This window comes from Falco peregrinus, chromosome 10, assembly GCF_023634155.1.
Source record: "Falco peregrinus isolate bFalPer1 chromosome 10, bFalPer1.pri, whole genome shotgun sequence".
NCBI lineage: Eukaryota > Metazoa > Chordata > Aves > Falconiformes > Falconidae > Falco > Falco peregrinus.
In genome coordinates, this window is record NC_073730.1 from 14,672,544 (window position 1) to 14,692,751 (window position 20,208).

The following is a 20,208-nucleotide window of genomic DNA, read 5'->3' on the forward strand; positions in this document are numbered from 1 at the left end:
TGCTTAGTAACAACTAAAAACATCAGCATGTTAGCAACATTATTCTTATCCTAAATCCAAAACACCGCACCCTACCAGCTACTAGGAAGAAAATTAACTCTATCCCAGCTGAAACCAGGACAGTATGTACTTCAAGATTAGAGTTCACACCACTCATTGTCAGCAGAATTCTGGCTACTAGATGGCACTGACCAGTTCAATCTGACACCTATGAGATCATTAGCCGCTACAGGAGTTCTGCTTAGGAATAGAAATGCGCAAATACAGCCAAACTCAGTGTTTGACACCAATTCCAGTAACAGTACCTCTGTTACGACCACCTTTTATTCTGAAATCAGTCTGCTTAAAAATGGCAGCAAAATATTTCAACACATAATACAAATTAGAACATAGTAACAACCTGATGAAAACAACAAGTTACTTGAATTGTTAAAAATAGTAGTACACCATTCTCTGTGGCCAAACTATCATTAATAGAAAAAGCCTTCAACATCTAATTAAGAAAAAGTCTTCAGGACACAGCTGCCACTCAATTAGAGAACAGAGGATTTTACGATTAGATTAGACTGACATCTGTTTTACTGCTCTCATGAGACTGCAAGGAGAATCAGGCTCTCAGAAACAGGATTTTTTGAAATGAGTAAGAAACAGAGGAGTTGGAAAGATAAAACAAAAGTCTGAACGCCTGGGTAATCACACTGTCCAAAGGCTTTTACCAAAACTGTAAAAACAGTTTTGGAAACAAACAGTGAAAAAGACCAGGTTGTGCAAACTGATCTCAAAACTTTACTGGAAGCAAGTACAAACATCTCCTTATGGAGTAAACCATTGTCAATATCAAATCGACATGGCATGATCAGCTCTATGCTAAAAGAAAAACATTCCTTTTTGTCTGTAACAGCTCCGGAGAAGACAGTGTATGCACCTGGTTTGAGGACCCCATCAGATTATACCGGTAACACATTCTGGAAAGACCACATCCTGCCAGGCAATGTTCTTTTACCTATGGTGGGCAGCAGTAAGACTAGCTGCTGAACGAGCTCTATGACATTGGAATTCTTTGCTGAATCACTCTGTGCAAATGCAACTGTTCTTAGCAGGTTGCCAACAAACCATACAAATAGGAAGTACTGATTAAAAGGGACACAACATTACAAAGTTGATACAACTAGCTGCATATAATTAACTTATGCAATGACGTCTTACACTCCTTTCTACCAGAATAAATTCTTAGAATGACAGACTATCTCAAGTTGGAAGGGACCCATAAGGATCACTCTTAAGATATACTGTGCTTTTACATGCAATGCAACTAAAGCACGTTGCCAGCTTGTGGGGCACCCACATGTGCATTTTCTAAAAGCTTCAGACTTTATACATTAACTAAGGACAAAGGGCAGGAGAAGCAGCAGAGGAAGTACAGAAACAAAAACAGATGAGAGAACACAAAGGCAGTGAAATGAGAGGACAATATAAGATAGAAGTAAACAGAATTTCTACTTCAGGAGAAAAAAGACCCAGAGGTCTGTACTTACTGTCCCACTGCAAGACACAACATACCATAGCCATAGTAGATATCAGACAGTGGCAATGTATTATTTATTCAGCTCAGCGACAAGAAATAATAAAAATATGCATTTCAGGTACCAAAAACTATCTAAACAGCTCATCTTTACATGAAAGCTAATTATGACAACCCTAATAAAAAGTATCTGAAATGCCACGGACTATCTCCTTTGATGTATTAAAAAATTGTTGTTATTATTATTTGTCAATTACATATTATTTACACTGTGTAACACCTTGTGTTAACACTGTGCTAAAAGGACATTATTTAGGCTGAGAGTTAACCAAAAATTTTAAAATGCCAATATGCATCCCAGAAGTTCCCTCTCATTGGCCTGCTGAGCCTTGCCGACGGTTTTGGGGATGCCTGCTCCCATGGGCCTGACTTCACTAGAATGAATGAAGTTGTCATACTGGAAGTAAAATAATATCCCTGGGCCCAACCAAATAAGACCGAAACCTGAAAGAACAGAATCCAGAACTTTTTATTTCAAATTAGTTTAATGAACAGCTTCGCTCATTCTAACCACCTCCTCTCCCTTCTCCTTCTCCTACAAGAATGGCGCAGCAGCTACGAGAGCACTGCAGCCAGTCTTACTTTCTTTTAACTCCCAGTGCAGAAGTAAACGGAAATGCTAAAAATAAGCTGTGGTACAATCTGTGTTGACAAAACACAGCAGTCGCCCACTATTACCATTCCTTTGCTCCAGCAGCCTGTCTACTGAATTTTGCATCTTTTCACGATCTCCCTTGCCTGGCACACATAGCTACAAAGACCAAACCTTTTCAGAATAAGTATGAGAATTCTAGAGGCACCATCCAGTTACAAAGCACGGCTTCAGAGGACACACTTTCTTCAGGGGATCATCTTTTGCAGTTATTAAGGCCTGGAAATTTCAGCTTTCTGTACATACTCACCAGATCCTTTTCTGTCTTTTTATTGGCTAAAGCATCAACTTTGGAGTCAAGCTCGCCTTGAATTTGGTCTCTCCTTTTCAAAACACCCTTAATACAGAAGAGAAAAAAAAAGAAGTAAATTACACCAAATTTTAGACATCTATTCAGAAAACCACCCATCAAACAACTTGCCTAATTAATAATTTAAGCAAGATCACAGAATTATGCCATTTAATAATTTTGATGTGATACATGTACTTTCCTCCAAAAAAAAATCTTAAAATCACGAAGACCAATTTTTCAATACCTGTGTTTTATCTTATGTGTTTTTCAAGAATCTTAGTAAATCCAAAATCGGTGCCGAAAGAATCTGACATATACAATATCATTGCTCGCTGTATGAGAAAAGCTGCAACAGCGGTTTACTTAGTATCTTAACTAACTTAACTAAGCTCAACTTACTGTATATTCCTATTTTAAAACAGCACAATGAGTTTGCCAAATCTCATGAACAAAAGTATCTTCTTTGAGTAAAAGTTACAATAGAAAGTAGGATGACTAAAAATGGTTTACCAAGCATTATTGAAATTGTGACTTTAACCTTCGATATTATTTTGCAAGTCCCAAATGTAGTTCAGAAACATCAGATAAAATTATCATTAAAATGATAGATGTTCTAACATCGATATACTAGCTTATTTTCAGCATATGTAATTACTACCTCCTTTAAAACTGTCTTATCGGGTATTGGATTTTTAGCATAATGTCAAAAAATAATTAGAAAGGGGAAGAAACGTTACTTGTTAAACTACAAAACAGGAATGGTATTACAGATTAAATTTCCATTTCCGATGCTCATTTGCTCTGTGACCTTGACGAAGCCTTACAAATTTCTCTTTGCCTTAGTTTCCTCATCTGTAAAAGCACACTCAGGTGTGCTTATCTTGCAGAAATGTCCTTTAGTCCCTTTGAAAAAGAAAATCAGAAACGGGACATATATAATTATAAATTTCAAAACCTTGTTTCACATTACCTTGCCACAACTGGTTTTACTGCTTCTCCTGCATATACTAAAGAGGTTTTCAGTAATCACCTCTAGCACAGGGCATGTTGAAACAGCACAGGACACAAGCAGCTCTACTTTCTCTAGCTGTCTTATTTTACAGAGGTCTTAACAAACACAATAGAACAATTTAGGAGGTTAATTTTCAAATAATTTTTTGATGTTTCTTTTTGAACAGGTACTCACTAGAAAAAAAATCAGTAAACCTGACTTTGGACAGTTCTGAGTAACAGATTAGTAATACATACTAATGCTTTATAGTTGAATAAATAAGAATAAATGTAAACCTACATTTCAATACTTCAGAATATCTTTTGATTAGATAAATACAGAAAATACTTAGCTGCAAGCACAGAAGCAAACAAAATATGTCTCGAACAGCTTTCCTTCATATTACAAATGCTTTCTCTTTTTTACCATTTCTTTTGCCTCCTTTAAAACTGTTTTAATGACTATTTGGCAACTTCTATCACAAATACTCCTTAAATTACAAGATAAAACCTATTATTTTAATATTAATGTGCTACAACTATAGACAAGTGCTGACTTCTAACAGCAAACAGAGGGACTGTGTTTGAAAAACATATTATGATACTTCTACAGTTTTTTTGTGTAATATTTAATGGCACCCTGCCACAAAACCCTCAAATAGTTTTATGTGGCCCCATAACCAATTTATTGCTGCAATTTGTGCCCTGAGGCACAGCAGTACTCTGCACACCCCAGATCTGTTCTGTGAGTTAGGTAGGAAGGAGCCAGTCCAGATGTAAATATTTTAGCTATGAATTCATCTCTTTCCCCAGTTTAAGGCTGAACTCCCAACATTGGAAAATACAAGGAATGTATTGCATTGACCGCACCTTCTTCTGCACGTGTGCACATGTGCAGCACCGCACAAAGGTCCCTGTGATGGGGGTTAAACACACCTCTGAAAGCAGGTTTTACTAGTGTGTGACTTCCCCTCTTGTGTTTTGGTTGTGACTAGTCATGCCCTCTCCAAACTGTGAGAGGGAAATAAGCCATTGGAAAAATAAACATCTACGGTGAATGAAAGGAACGGAACAGCTGTAGAACAGGAATGAACTCGTGGAAGAAGATTTTCATCCAGATAGGACCTCATGGCAGCCTAATGCTGCGTTGGCAAGTGTTGCATCAAGAACACTGCAAGTGGAAAAAAAAATGCAACGGGCAACAGCTACTTGTAACGTGCATGAAGAGCCAAGGGAGTCATTCTGGGGTTTGTCCACAGAAACTCCTCTGTGCTCTGGACAGAAGAGAACACCTGAGAAAGGGTGAGCCAGGCTGCAAACTCGAAGGCAATGGGCAGGCAGCTTCTCTTCAATAGCAAAGGCTAGGATTGCTCATGGGTAACAGAAGTTCTGAAGAAATAAGTTTGGAAGTGGGGGAGAGGAAAGACCTGCAATTGCTAGGACAGTGATCGCTTTAGATCTTTAAGCAAAGCAGTACCTACCTCCATTTACCTGCACGTACATGTGAATAATGAGGCCTGTGAGATACAGGACATTTTGTATGGCCCTTCTTTCAGGGGAGCTTGTTTTAAAGATAGCAGTCATTGCAGCAGTAATTCTTAACCTTCTGGTAGCTAAGCCTTACCAAGAAACTGGCAATGTTCTGCATAGTGCCAGCAAAGGCTCAGTTAACTTGGGTCTTGCTCTACCCATGCCCTGTAACACGCTCTAAGCCCCTACTCAGAAACTACCGCAGTAGGAGTTGGGTTCCCAGCAGCAAGGCAAGAACAGATACTGCATCTTGCACCGCTCAAAACCTAAACAAAGAGGGGTTTGTACACATTTTTGCTTTCTGGAGGCAGCAGAGTGGGAATTATGACATGCTGAATTCAGTTACTTAATTATGTTGATTATCCATCAGCACTGAGTTTATCAACTCTGTACTCAGATTTTTTACATTCTCTCCAAGTGCAAGAAAAATATGTACATAAAGGGAACTGAGAACATCATCTTAGGGCAAAGACTAACACATGCTTATATAATGGCACAGGGACTGGAAGTTCCCTGCTGTTCTGGAAAAAGAAAACATAGTTTAGGAACATCTCCTAGAAAGGGAAAAACCTCTCCACTCCTTTTCCCCCACACAATCTGTTACTCGATGAGTTCATATTTCAGCAGTGTCAGAGGAGGTCTTAGCTGCTGTTCTCCAAACCTTTCTGTTCCCGTCCCTCTGCAACAACGCAGAGCGCTCTGAAGGTGGCACAACCAGGCTCTCCTTAGCACAGCTACCAAGGGCTGCCTGCCATGCAGAACTATCCAGCTCTTCTCATCTGGAAGGGGTGCCTCTTGCCTGATTAGCAAGGGAAACAGGACCAGCTGGATCCTCTGCTAACGGACAACTATCCTATGCTGTGCATGTTTAGTAACAACAGAGGGACTGCAAAATCATTTTCATCATTACAAATTCTCTTCTAGAGTTTGTCACTGGACTAAGCCAAATTTTATACACAGCCACAGCAATCCTTAAGAAAACCTTACCATCAGAATTTCACTGTAGAGAACGTATTCATGTAAAATTGGCAGCAGGTTTTCCGAGAGCCCTGCCATTCGCTTCTCCGTAGCCTTGCAACACTTGTCGATGCAGCTGGCAACACCTTTTAGGGAGTCTGCTATATCTTCTTCTGATGCTGACCAGAGTGTGTGGATGGGGCCGTACTCCTTCATTTCATTAAAATACTCTTAACAGGAACATATACATATATTACTCTTTTGTTCATTGGTAGTTGTCTAAGTGATACTAACTGCAACCTCATATTTACTGTGAACAAAGCAAGAGACCGAGGCTAATGTTTAATTAAATGACCAAGATAAGTAAACTGCAGTTCATTGTTCATGAATAAACTAATTGATGTATTGTAATTAAGTAGTTCCTAGAAATCTATCAGCAAAAATGGCCCAGTGATTTCAAAAGGACACACAAACACAGGTAGACCTCAAGAGTTGTATTCAAGATGACCCAATGGCCTGAATTACTTTATGTTCTCCTCACAGAGAGGGACAGGAGCCATAGCAGCCCCAAGCAGCAATTGGTCTGACTTGCTTCTGCTGTCCTGAATTTCTCTGCTTACAGGAATGCTCTGGATCCTGTCTTGGTTGTGTCCCAAAAGCTTCAGATGACACACCGAAGTTCACTCCAGTTCTGCATGTGTTATCTCTTTTAGTAGGTTTTATTAATCTAAATACAAGGATATCCTACGTATTATTTCTCTCGTGTCTCCAGGCCAATTAATTCATTGTGCCATTTGGTAAGGCTAAACTCGGGCAAGGCTGGATATGACCTGGAAGCTGCGTGTTCACAGGAGGATACTACGAATGCATTGGTCATGTATTGAAAACACAATTTCATCACAACTAAATTTATAATGAAGAAACATCCAAGAAAAGATGCAAAGCAGCTGGGTGGCATGAAGAGTGTAATGTTTACTTTGAGGTTAATTGGACACAAAAAACCTCCATGGAAGATGTAATTAAGAATCCCATGTTAAGCTACCAGAAGCAGGAATGTTCTCTGAACCACAGCTATCAACAGTTCACATCCACAACAGTGCGGCCCTGCACACAAGTGTTCTGACAAGTGCTATCTGGAAAATCTAGAAAGAAGTTCTAACCTACAGCATTTGGGAGCATGTCAAAATTAATAAGGTTTTCCAAGAAATATTTTGGCACCAATGCCTTGAACCTATGGACCTCAGCCAGCTGTTTCCACTGAAATTAGCAATATCAAAAGGAACTCTTTTCACCAACATGTATTTTCCTTTTGTAGCACCCCTCCAGTTTAGTGAGGACACACTGTGATCTGGCACTGCACAATAAAGCACAAGGCCTCAGTTATTAGAGAACACAGTGGAGCTCTTCAAATTATATTATACAGACAATAAGATCCCTCAGGTGCTGACCAGTGGGAATTCTACTGAACGGGCCTAACCTGAGATCAGGGTCAATCTCAGAAAGCCAGTAATTTAGCGTTCCAAGTAGGCGTGCAAATTGCTGTTAATTAAGGAAAAAAATGAGATTTCAGTCATCCTTCTTAAGGAAACTCTTAACAGGCACAGTTTCCCATGACAAAAATTATGGCCAGCAGTAAAGCTATGTAAAACAATTAAAATCTACTTGGTCAACACAGAAAAAAGGTGCAGAATGAAACCCAAAGAGAGATGTTTAGAGATCTGGAATCTAGACAGCATTATGCTAGTATGAGACAGCACAGAAAACTGTGACTACTTACATTCCAGTGAAAGTACAAAACAAAAGGTCATGCAGCTTTCCAAAAAGCACAAGGAAAAAGACAGCCAGACTTGCTACATTCTCTTCTAAGTTCCTTCTCAAGTAGTTCAATGACATGTTAAAACTCTTTCTATGAACAACTTATTCAAACTAACTTGAAGGTCTGCCAAAATAATGACCATTATAAAAAGCACAGTATAAGCACAAATTTCCCTTTTCCGTGCTTGCCAGAAAGTGTATTTTGCCTGGCATAATGAAAACTAATTTATTTTTCCAATATATTAACTTCTTAAATCAATAAAACCAGTACTTGCTTTCTACTTACCCCTTTCTTCTTTGTAAATTCTATGAGCTATTTTGTCTAGTACATTTATTTTCTGACTAAATGTTTCCATGTAGTTGTTCATTTCTGTAAACATTTCAGGACGATTTTTCACTCCTCCTCTTACTGAGGATGCTACAGCTCTGACGGTCTGTCCCATCCTGCTCAGCAAACTGGGACCTTGCTTCTTGTGTGAGGAGAGTTCCTAAAGACAAAAGAAGCCGTGTTTACTTCCAAATACTTTTTTAAATTCTCTGAAAATAATGCATACCTTAAAGCCTCTGTGTGTCTTTTGCATGTGTAAATCTTACTTTAACATTTTTAGACCAGTGTCAGAACCATCATGTATATTTATTAACTGAGCCTTTCTGGGCAAACACAAGCATGCCATGTATCACACTCTTGCAAGAATGATTAAGATGGCAGAGAACCTTCACCCTTTCATTCCTTAGGGTGAGGTGGCTAGTTTGCAATTTGGCCTTTTGAACAGGAAAGCAGAGGTAATGATTGCAGAAGGAAGTAATTGAGAAAAGCAAACAATGATCCCACTGGAAGAAGTAATCCATCTATCTTTTTTGTAACTCTTTTTTAATACGTTGTGCTAGAATAACCTTTACTGAAGTTCAAGGCAAGCTTTTCTGAGTACAAAACTCCAGTTTTCAACTGGACACATCTTGCAAAAATACAACGGGAAATTCAAAGGCTGTATTTTTCTTTTATGAGACTAGTATCATCTTTTTTAAAAAAAGCAGATGAAAAAGACAGTGCCATGGCAAAGCAATAATTAATTTTAAATACTACTTCGGAAGCTTATATGTATAGCAAAAAGCATGCAGAGTTGAAAGGTGAATTTGCCACAAAAATCCAAAACGCAGCAACAAAACCTGCTTTGGAAGGTACAGCAATATTTATGGTCACATGCATGGTTACCAGGAGCACAGAAGAAAAGGTTATCTCAGGGGATGGATATTCAATAAATCCCCTGCCGCCTTCTGACACTGCTGTAACAAGTCATGGGAGGACACTATTGAATACTGAACTAGGGAGACTCCATATATACTCTACGAACAAAAAAACGTGGTTTCACATAACTTTAAATAAAAATAATTTTACCCAAGCCTGCGCAGTAAGAAAAACTTTGAAGTCTTCATTAAAAGTTAAAGTTGGATGATCAGCAATACGGTTCAAAAATTTATGTAAAGCTTTTCTTCGAGTCTCAATGAATTCATCACTAAATCGTTCCACCATTCCTTTCATTATGAATTTTTCAGGTAATGGCTAAGGAAAAAAGAAGAAATGTATTGTACAATTTCCGTAATATTTGGAGTATTACAATAGTTCTCCTACTTACTAGAAACCATAGGTATACCTTGTAAAATCCACCATGCAAAAAAATAACTTACAAAGTTACCATATTCAACAGTGGTATGGTTCTTGTAGCACACAGTGCAGAAGAATACAAGTACAACAAAGAAAGGATATAAATTACTGCAAATTACTGCAAGTGGCACAATTGCAAACATAAGAAGTATCTTCATGAGAGTTTTAATTATCACATACATATAAAGCTAATGAAAATAAATTGATACAATGTTTGTGGGACTTCAGAAAGACCTGAAGAAAGACCTCAAACATCTCTGTATAAAACTGCAGCCATCTTATGAACAAATAAAAATAATTTAAATTTTAGCAAACGAACAGGAATAATCAGTGTTGGATGTGCTTCTTCAAGTTTGCTCTTCAACCAAAGGAAATCCTGATACCGTCTTCGAACTTCATATTCGCTGGTGTCAAATTCACCACGGGATGTCTGAAATCCAGAGGGAGAAAAAACAGGCTGAGGTTAGACCACCACGAAAAAAGAACAAAATCGGGTTAGATTTTGGAGAAAACTTGACTACTTGTAAGGGAATATATACATAATTACAATAATTAGCCTATCACAACATTTCCAAAAGATTTCAATCATTATTTTAGTGTGGCATTTTTCTTTTAGCAATCACAGTTATGTCCATTACTTTTAGGGCACATCTTCTGAAGTGATTAGTAATCTACAGACAAGGGAAGTCCATTTTTTAACATTCTGTAACAAAACCCAAATAGCTGACATACGTCCTTGGGACCTGCTGACACTAGTCAACAACCCCCACATTCAGACCCTGAAAACTTCAGCATATCATAGCAATAACACTTCCTCTGCTGCTTAATGGATTCCGTGTTGCATCATCAATTCCGTTTTCTAGCCCTTTATTAAACTTGCCAACAAGCCTTTAATGCCTAGAAAAAATGCTTATTACAGTGTTGCAAAATTGTCAGACCATGAGATTTATTTTATCACTGCTCTATCTTCTAGAATCAAGCCACAAAGAGCCCATGTTTTCATTAAAGTAACGTGTGCTGTTTAGCATTCATTGTTGCACAGATTTATAATGTGATGCAAGTAAATTCTAAACCCCTCAAAACATGCTTTTGTAATCTAAACATTTTTGAGGGTTGAATAAAAATTTTTCAAGGTATGTGGGAGGAATGCTATTACTTTATCATCAACAACCAGTACTTCAAATTAAATACGATAAGAAAGGATAGAATAGATAAAAAAGCAAAAGCAATCCACCTTGCAGCTCTTCCATACTTGCCTGAAGAAAAAATGTTCTCTCGTCTACAAAAACATGCATAAAGTGAGAATTATTGCTAGCAACCTAACGAAAATAGCTCTCTTCCTACTCTTTAAATATTTTATGAGGAATTGGTATCACCTCTTATTTAAGGATGAATAATTCCCATTTGAAAATTTGGTTTTAAATGAATCTTTTAAAGAGAACTCAAAGTAAAATAAATTAACAGTGCAATTCTCAAAATGCAGCCCACAGAATATTTGCTGGTAATCCCAGGAGCTGGCTGGTCTCATAAGGCTGAATTTCTTCCTTATTTCCCGTAAATAACTTGCATTCAGGACATCTAGAAATACAATTAGTTGTTTCCTAATATTACTTTTTCATTGGCAAATTGTGGTGGTTTCCACAGAAATCGCATGCAACTGTAAATGGGAAACAAATGTCCATGTGATAGTGGATGCTGCAATTAGAAAAGAATGGAATTGAAAGACTTTGTAGCAGGCAACATTTAGACAAGACAGAAGACTGGTCCAAGTTGATCCAAAAGTCATAAATATTTGGGCTAATAAGAGTGTCTTCAAACTGAATCAGTCCTGCTGATTCATATATTCCAGCTGAAGATCACAACAGAAAATATTACTCTCACATAGAACGGATTTTGCTGTTGAAAAATTAATAAATATTTTCTCAGCATAAAGAACATAAGCACCTATGTGTGCAGATTTACACTGATTTTTCTTTCCCGAATCTACCGCACAATTTCATACAGTTTTAGTGACAGCTCATGGCAAAATCAGAGTGTAATTTAAATTTAGTAATATCCCAGAGAATGGTATGCAAGGAGAGTGAAAATGCTACTACTGTTATCAATGTGAGCCATTATAGCCATGAATAGATGCTTACCTTTGTGACTACTCTGTATGTAATAAATGTTTCAATGGTTGTAATGTGGCTTTCAGGATCATCAACTGTAATGAAGAGGTCTCTTAATTCTGGTTCATCTTCAATTTTATACTGGTTTATCATTGATGAGGGGGATATTGGCATTGAAGGACTGAATAAGTTTACCTCAGCCAGTGATGTATCCTACAGATAAGATATAAGAACGTCCCCTTCAATACATCTTTGTATACACACTCACACATACAAACACACCTCAGATGCTAAAATAGCAAGCTTTTAAATAATCTGATAAAACAGATAAAACATGGAGCAGATCAAAGAATTATACAGTACATAGCAAATCTATTATCCTTTTTGGTATTGCTTCAGTGAGGATGCAAGAAATGAGATTTATTCTAAAACTGATGAAAGAGCAAAAAGCTACCATTTCAAAACAATGTTATATGCACAGCTAGAAAGAGAACTTGCCTATGAATGGTAAATTAGTTATGAATCCAAGCACCCAGTAATTGTGTAGGACACTTATCAACTTTATTAAAATTGTTGGAAGCCAGTTACACAGGACTTAGGAAGTTTGCATTATCTGTAATAACCTGAACAGGGTGGATAAAGAATTATGATTTTAAAAGAAAACAAGACAAAACCTGAATCAGAATGTTTATTGGAATTGGATATTTCTGTTTGCATCCATTTTATAATTAAGTTTGAAAAAGAAAATGTTTAGAGAAACATAAATTTAATCTTATTTAAAAAAAAAAAACAGTAAGGATGCAGAATAAGTTTGCTGCTTAATTTATAAAAAAAAAAGTCAAACCGCTGTTCTGCTGAAGTGGAAACCCACTTTTTGATAGCATCAACCACTTCCACCACAGCTCTCTAAGAATATGTCCCTATAGCTGCTGCTTGTGCTCAGAGCGTTCAGTGGTGATCACCCCAATGCTGAGAAAGGGAGTGGAAATTGGAAACAGGCAAGAATTCTCCTTTTCTTCCTCAGATGCAAGTCTGGATGAGATCTACTAATCTGAAATCTTGAAGGACATAGTGACTAGGAAAATAAATTCACAAAATCCATAAAAGAGCATAATAAATGAGTAAATCATTAAAAGTAATAAATGAGGACAATTTAAATAAATTACTATATTTTAAATATCATAGAATCTATACATTTTTTAAATATATCCAATGCAATGAAGTACTTTCATGAAAAATCTTAAAATTAATCTATTTTCTGGAAGTTTTCTAAAAATGTAGTTAGACTACACTAACGACCGAGTGGCAAAGAGTTCTCCTTTCCAGTGCCTTGCTAACTATCGGAGCAAGGAGAAAAGGGATGTTGTTAAGGAGAAAACTGCTCACATGCCAGAAGTGGAAGCATCCACACAAACTAGAGCGATGGCATCATCCCAAGGCCAACCTCATGGCAGTGAAGAGCACACCACAGCAGTGCTGCTGGGCTTGGTGAGGGTTGTTTTTTTTCTTTGGATTCAACTGGATCAGAACTTTCTCTGAAACACGTTCTCTCTTGTCCTTTTCCTGCTTTAAACCTCATTGCCTACCGCCATCCCTCTCCTTTGGATTTATCCATGTACTCCCACAAATATGGGGTAGAAATTTATATTGATAACTATGCCCAGAAAGCACTGATGTACCAGTTCTCCTCCCATCACTTACATGCAGTTCTTTGAACTGGGAGATGAAAGCAAGATGGAAGACTAAAGGCAAGACTTCAAATGTTGTATAACTGCTTGTACACCTGTCAGTCATTTTACTTTCACTCAGTGTGTCCCCACACATGATTCCTATAGTGGCAATCAGGCAGCACTGTCTTGAGCGATGGAGGATAAAAAGAGAAACTTTTCACTGCCCACTAGCACTAGCTGGCCGTGCTCTAGGTGAAGGTGGAGGACTGCTAGTTCAGAGCAGCCCATGGGATTCAAAGCGCTGAGACAACGGGAAATTTCCAGGGAAAGAAAAATGCTTTTGAGCATGTAAGGGACTTCAGTGGCTGTGTAACTTGAGAAATAATGACTTTGCAAGGCCTAAATTGGATCAAGGCAAATGTGTTACATACTTTCTCATTTTCTGTGGATCATTAATATCTTATGTTTCATTCCTCCTTCTAGGTTGCTACTAAAAATTGTTCTATACAGGCTGGTTTCTTAAAGTATATTTTTATGGAAGGGCTTATGAATATGTAGTTTGTGAAACACAACACGAGCAATAACAGTCCATAGAATAAGCAGGTGTTCAGTTCCGCTGTAATACAGCTCCAGCGTTCATCTGCACATGAATGAATGCATGCGAGTTTCAAACAAGCATCTGTTTCTCCTTCTTCATCCTCATGATCTTTCAGGTTTACTTCCAGTGGTTCTTGAAGTTTATGTGATATAAGTCTGATGTCATCACTGTAAAAAAAAGATGGTAATTTTCTGTTTTCTATACAGCTGCAATTTTGTGGTTTGAACTATGTTTTTGTGTGAATACAGATGAGGGCAGAAGGAGTTTTGTGGCACAGGAAGAACAGAGAATTCTTCTAGCTCTTGGGTTTTACAACTTCTCTTTTTAAAAAAAGACCTTTTTTTCTCTTCATCCATGCAAAGAGCATTAAGGCCCTGTCCCAGATAACAATGCCCTTTCCCACACCACCCCCAGCCCCAGCTACCTACAGTGCCCCTTCTCCCTTCCAAGCCCCTTCAGTCCTGACAGAGCTGTGTGCCAGCCAGCAGACAGGGTCACGCATTTTGATTTACTGCCCAGGAGACCAAACAGATGGAAAATCAAGGAGCTCCCGGCAGCATGAGGGCCTTGTTCTGGGTCTCCTTCCCTTAACACTTGCAGTTACCCTCCCTCACTCTCACATCTGGCTGCAACTGGTCAGTAAGGCTCAAAAATAAGTCAGGGAAGAACAATCCTACAGCAGGAGGAGCCTCCAAGTAGGCTGAGCACACAGCTAGGCCTGCAGCTCTCTGTAGAAGACATTAAGCCCAGGGGTTTGCCTTAACACCACTGCTCCCCAGAGCACAGATCACTGACTCAAGGTTGCCTGTGTGCCTCATCCATCCATCCCTCTCTCCCAGTGAGGATCCAGAGCTTGCAGTCTTCTGAGACCAGGGATCCAAAGCAGGTCTGGAGATAAAGGACATGGTGGCAGAGTCGGTCTTAGAAGAGCTTGGTTGTTGGAGCATTCTTCAAAGAAGCAAAGAGATTCAGGAAGACAGAACAGTTCCTTGGCCAAAAAATTCACTTGTAAATCAGCCTCAAATCCTTGATCAACTTGTTTTGGAAGAAAAATCAGCCTCTCTGCAATTCTGAAGTGGCACGTACATCTTTTCCAAAAATACCAGTAATTGAGTCTTCTGTAACTATGAAATGCAGACTAACACTGCAAAATAGAGTTTGAAAGAAGAGTTGCTAAAGATTTTAAGTATTAACCACAGCACTGACAGCTTTGTCAATGCTAGGTCATCGTATCAGGTAATGAGGAAGGCAATGATTAACCGAACGGGTATTGCAATACATGTGTGGTGCTCTATACTTTGAAAGTAATTCATCTAAAGCAGGTTGAAAACGTATTTGTGTGACTCATAACTCCCAGAAGTTGTCTCTGCCAAGAAGACCTCAGAACTTTTTCCACAGTAAAGGAAACTAGGATAAAGTGAAATGCACATCACATCATGAAATGCTTTTATCAGAGTTGTCGAAGAAGATGCTAGTCTGTAATATTTGAGATATGTCACAGGATACCAGGTCAATGGTTTATGACACTATCAGGTTAAATGTCTATGAATTTTCATAAAATAAACCCCTCTGTTTACATCTTGAGTAATAACTTAGGGTATTGAGGCTGACAATTTTTAAGAATCTCATTTTTCACCATTTTGGTAGCTGGTACATTTCATTGACTAAACTGAGAAAGATGAAGTCGATGTCAGTGTTCAGGCACCGAGCCCCAGACTGCCGCTGCTGTCCCACTTGGCCTGCAAATGCTACACCACTACCTTAAAGACAGTGGTGTGAGAAACCTCATTAAGATACAATTTAAAACAAGGTGGTCCTGGAACAGTACGTTACGGAAAAATCAATTTTACAAAACTTAGTCTGAAGCTATATTTACCCTGTCAGTTTCCCTGCATATATGGAACATGAACAAATAGGGTGTAATGCCCAATCAACTTCACGGATTTTCATCAGCTCAAAAGATCAGCCCTCAAATTGCACCTGAAAGCAAACCATGAATTTCTGGTCTATATATAACCACTACATGCAGGTGACCAAGCTTTGGAAAGAATGCTGCATTTTCACATAGTATGACAATTTTTCTTTTTTGCTCTAGTAAGTTATCATGTGGTATGCTTTAATAATAGGTAAGATTTAATATAAGAAATATCTTGGCATTAATTCAGGTAGCAGAAATTTAAAGATACAGATATTTGCCATTTAGCAGCAGCAACTCTTATCAACTACGCTTGGTTTTTTATTCCCAGGGAGTATCACTCTTGACAAGCAAGCAGTGTAACTGTCAATACGCTGTATTAACAGGCAGATACCTGCGAGTAGAACTGCCTGAGCTTACCTAGTAAAAGCAGAAGGATTCAAAGTAGGAAGCAAACAACTAGAATTATATTTTAGCACTGCTTTTGCATGCAAGTTCAGTGAATCATTCATCTCTTTATGCCAAACAAAGACTGGTGCTTTCCTAGAAAATATGATTTAGCTAAGACCCTAGTTACGCTTCAGAAAAACACAGATAACGTGGTGAAATTTAGCCTGACCTCTTGCACGTTACAGACTATTAAATCACCTAATAGTCCCTTCTGGCCTTAAAATCCATGAATGTCGAGAATTTTACTACAGTCAAAGTTTAAATACATAGCTCCCAAGAAAGAAGCTCTGATTCCAATGTTTTTGTCCAAGCATACCAAAAAAATGTATCTCAGGTACAGAAACAGAATGCATGTTTAATTCATATGACAATTGGTCCTACTGAAAGTATGTTTGTTGTTGCATTTTCAAATAGGAAACACGTCTGCTGTTTCTCTCCGATGTCGCACATCCTGTCACACAGCAGTTCAGAGGTCTCAGAAGGTGCAGGGGCCTCAGTCCCCTGTACACATTTTATCCACCTATGCTCTCCGTATGTCCCCATGCTATATTTCAGATGCTGCCTTGTTAAGGCCAGCAGACCCACAACACACTCTCGTCTTTACGGGCTGAGGAGGCAAGAGGTAAGTCTCGTCTTGACCACATTGGTACAACATGAGAAATGGTACCCACGGCAGCCAGATTGCACTTTGTTGGATTAATTACAGCAGGCGATGCTGGCGAGCCTGGTGCCACGTACCTGGCTAACCGCATGCCGTCGGAGCGCGGGCTCCAGCGAACCGTCAGTTATGGTCCTTTTATTCCCTTCACAAAAAAGCTGTCACCTTCTCCAGCCTCCTACGTGGCAGTGCCAGGCTCCCCCTCACCTTTCAAACGAAAGCTCAAAACTGAAACTTGGAGATATTTATTTAATTTACATACATCTGCAATTACTAAATACGGGCGTTTATTTAATGTACAGACACACACGCGGTACATGACAGCCGCGAGTGCCGGTAAGGCCACGGATGTCCCGGCAGCGCACGGTGAGCGCAGCGCGGCCCGTCCGCAGCAGCAGCCCCCCCACGCCCGCGCGCGAGCGAACGCCCCCGGGGCCGGGCCGGGCCGGGCTGGGCTGCCGGGGCTGGGGGGGCGGCGGGGGGGGGGGGGAGAGGGTCGCGGTGGCGGCCGGCGGGGCCCGGTGCTTCCCCCGGGCGGCGGCAGCAGCCGCCCCCGCCCCGCCGGACGGCGGCCCTGACCCCCGCGTCCCGCTGCCCCGCGCCGCCCCCGCCCGCCCGGCGCCCGGCGGGGCAAAGTGCCGGCGAGGCAGGGAGCGGCCCAGGCCCGGCCCCGGCCCCGGGAGGGCGCTGCCGTACCTTGCTGAACACCTCCAGGTCGTCCTCCTCGTCGTCCAACGACAGCACCTCGGCGGCGGCGAGCGGCGGCCCCCGGGCCGCGCCGGGGGCACCCGCGGGGGCATCGGCCCGGGCCCCAGCCCCTCCCCCGCTGCCGGGGGAAGGCGGGGGGAGCGGCGGCCCCGGTACCCGGCCCTCGGCCTCCATCCTTCCCTGCGAGCGCGGGCGGCGGCCCCGCCAGAGCCGCTCCCCGGGGGACCGCAATTGGCCGCCCGCCGGTCCCCCGCCCCCGCCCGCGGCCCGCCCCCGGCCCCGGCCCGGCCCGGCCCGGCCCGGGGGGCGCGGCCAGTGCGCAGGAGTGGAAACGTCGGCGGGAGGGCCGCCCTGCCGGGCCGGGAGGAAGTGGGAAGCGGAGCCGGGCCGGGACGGGCCTGCCCCTCCGGGGGTGGCGGGGCCGCGGCCTGGCAGCGGAGGCCGCCCGGGGCCGGGGGCGGCTCCCAGCGCCCACAGAGGCGGCGTGGGGCGCTCACGTGCCGCCAGCTCCCCGCGCCGCCGCCGGGGCTGCTGCTGGCCGGGCCGGGGCTGCTGCCCTCGGGGAGCCGCCCGCGGGGATCGCCGCTGCGGCCGGCCCGGGCGCTGGGAACGGCGTGTGCCGTGCCGCGGGGCGGGGGGCAGCCGAGGCACCGCCGAGCCGCGTCCTCGGAGGCGCAGCGGGCGCCCGACGGGACGGGCGTGCCGGGGCTTCGGTCCCCCGCCGAGGGGGGCGAGCTCGTCCTGCCGGGCGTCCCGGCCCGGCCCCGCGGCCTGCGCGGCCGGGGGCTGGGTGCCCCCCTGCTCGGGGCGGCAGCTGTGTCACCGCGGCCAGCGGTCGCGCTGAGGTCAGAGACCGGCGTGTGAGGACGAGCGGACACCGCCTCTGGGAAGGCGCGGGCGGAGGGGCACCCGACGTGTAAGCCCGGTACAGCCGCCGAGGGTGCAGGCAGGCGAGCCGAGGGGGCCTGAAGCAGCCAGCGCTGAGCGCGGCGTAGCGGGCAGTGCCGCCCGTTGCAGCGCCGGGACGGCCGGTAAGGCGGCGGGGGCGGCCGCTGTGGCCCCCGTGTGCGCCTCCCGGCGCCACCTGCGGGGCCTGGGCCGGGCCGGCGGGGACGCGGTTCCCCAGGTCGGCTTGAGCAGTCGCGGGCGGACACAAGGTCATCCGTGTGTGCCCTGGTCCCCTTGCTGTCAAATTGGAAAAGGCAAACCCCGTGATCCAGCGGTTTTGAAAAGCCTTTCATCTGTGAAACCTCGTGAGGCAATTAATTCGGGATTTCATGCTTCTCCGTGAAGTCCTGAGCCGTAGGAACTTGAAAGAAAGTAATAAAAATAAACACTAAAAATTCACTGAACTGTGCAAAGAGAAAAGGAACATGCTTGTGTAATTACAAAAATCTGTGCTAAGACATTTTCATGTTTGATTTTTTGAAAAAAACAAAACAACCCTCCGAGCCACACGACCCGAGGGGGCCGTAGCTCCTGCCCGGCGCCAGCCGCCGGAGGGAGATGGACGCGCCTGGGCTGGCGCTGGGATGCTGCCGGTGGCAGGGTGTGGATCGGAAGCGTGAAATAGGCAATTTCTGTAGTTTCAAGACTGCCCTGGTACGAGAGCCTCCGCCTTCTTTCCCTGCTGACCCCGTGCAGCCCGGCCGTGCCCTGCTGCTGTGCGCTGTGTCCCGGCACGGAGCCCCGCGGCCCTGGTGCGCGGCCCCGGCTGGGTGCTGCTCGCCGCCCGGCTCGGCAGGGTGCGTGCGGGGGGGTCCTGGGGGAGCAGGGGATCGTCGTTCAGCGCCGCATCTACAGCTCTTCCCACCTCTTGAGTCTTTCACAGTTCCTTTCCACTGTCCTGCCTGCTCCGTATCCCCTGGTTACCCTCGGGTACCAGATACCGATGACAAGTGAATATCAGAATATAATTTTTCTACTCTTCTTACTCTGCCCTTTTGTCCGTCAATGACAAGACAAGTGTGCTAGTTTGTTTTCTGACTTTATATATAGGTGATGGATGGAGTTTGGTTTCCTCTGGGTTTGCTTTTATTTCACTGTTTGTGAGCACCACACGTTGTGCCAGGTTTTCTGAATAGAGTGAGTACCTACAGCCCATATAATGCCAGAGTTTTTAATATGTCTGTATTTAAATTCAGATGTTATACCTGTGAGGCAGTAACAAAATAAAACTCGTGGAGGATCAGAATTCCAGACAGCACACATGAGAGATGATAAATAAAGGACAGCCAGTCAAAGAAAGTATAAAACTGATGTACTGTAGGCTTGAATACTAAGGCTGTCATCTGGATCATACTAATTTTTCAAAGTTTTACCATTCTCTTGGGTTCTTTATTTCTGTTTGAGAGAAATCTCACAAGATGTTTTAATTGGATTTTTTCTTATTATAGCTTTTTATTAGCTCGTTAATCAAGCTTAACAAGACATATTTTTAGATTACTCACTGGCAGTGCTTATCTTTCCGTGCTTTATATTTGAAGTACCAGTCTGTGAGGAAAAGGTATTCATTGTCCTTCGCTCTAGGAAAATATGCTTTACATTTAACAGTTATTTGCCATTTTAATCATCACAAGGACCCATGCTAAAATAGGAGACCGCCCTGCCATCACTCTCA

At 42.5% G+C, this 20,208-nt stretch overlaps 1 protein-coding gene across 3 annotated transcripts in view; it reads right to left on the minus strand.

Annotated features, from left to right (window-relative positions):
• The window catches only part of SNX7 (sorting nexin 7), a 32,510-nt gene extending 13,193 nt beyond the window's left edge, over positions 1-19,317 (minus strand). The window contains exons 1-7 of one of the 3 annotated variants that reach the window (XM_055815097.1): positions 17,577-18,271; positions 11,620-11,802; positions 9,801-9,911; positions 9,215-9,379; positions 8,105-8,306; positions 6,034-6,233; positions 2,485-2,571 (exon numbers count right to left, since the gene is read on the minus strand). In XM_055815097.1, coding sequence (XP_055671072.1) covers positions 2,485-2,571; positions 6,034-6,233; positions 8,105-8,306; positions 9,215-9,379; positions 9,801-9,911; positions 11,620-11,802; positions 17,577-17,762 — 1,134 coding nt within the window. In that variant the 5' untranslated portion in view covers positions 17,763-18,271. Of the gene's footprint in view, positions 1-2,484; positions 2,572-6,033; positions 6,234-8,104; positions 8,307-9,214; positions 9,380-9,800; positions 9,912-11,619; positions 11,803-12,375; positions 14,025-17,576 lie in introns of those variants that run through there. The other 2 variants (XM_055815098.1, XM_055815096.1) reach the window with 2 other exon arrangements.
• Between the last annotated feature and the right edge of the window lie 891 nt (positions 19,318-20,208).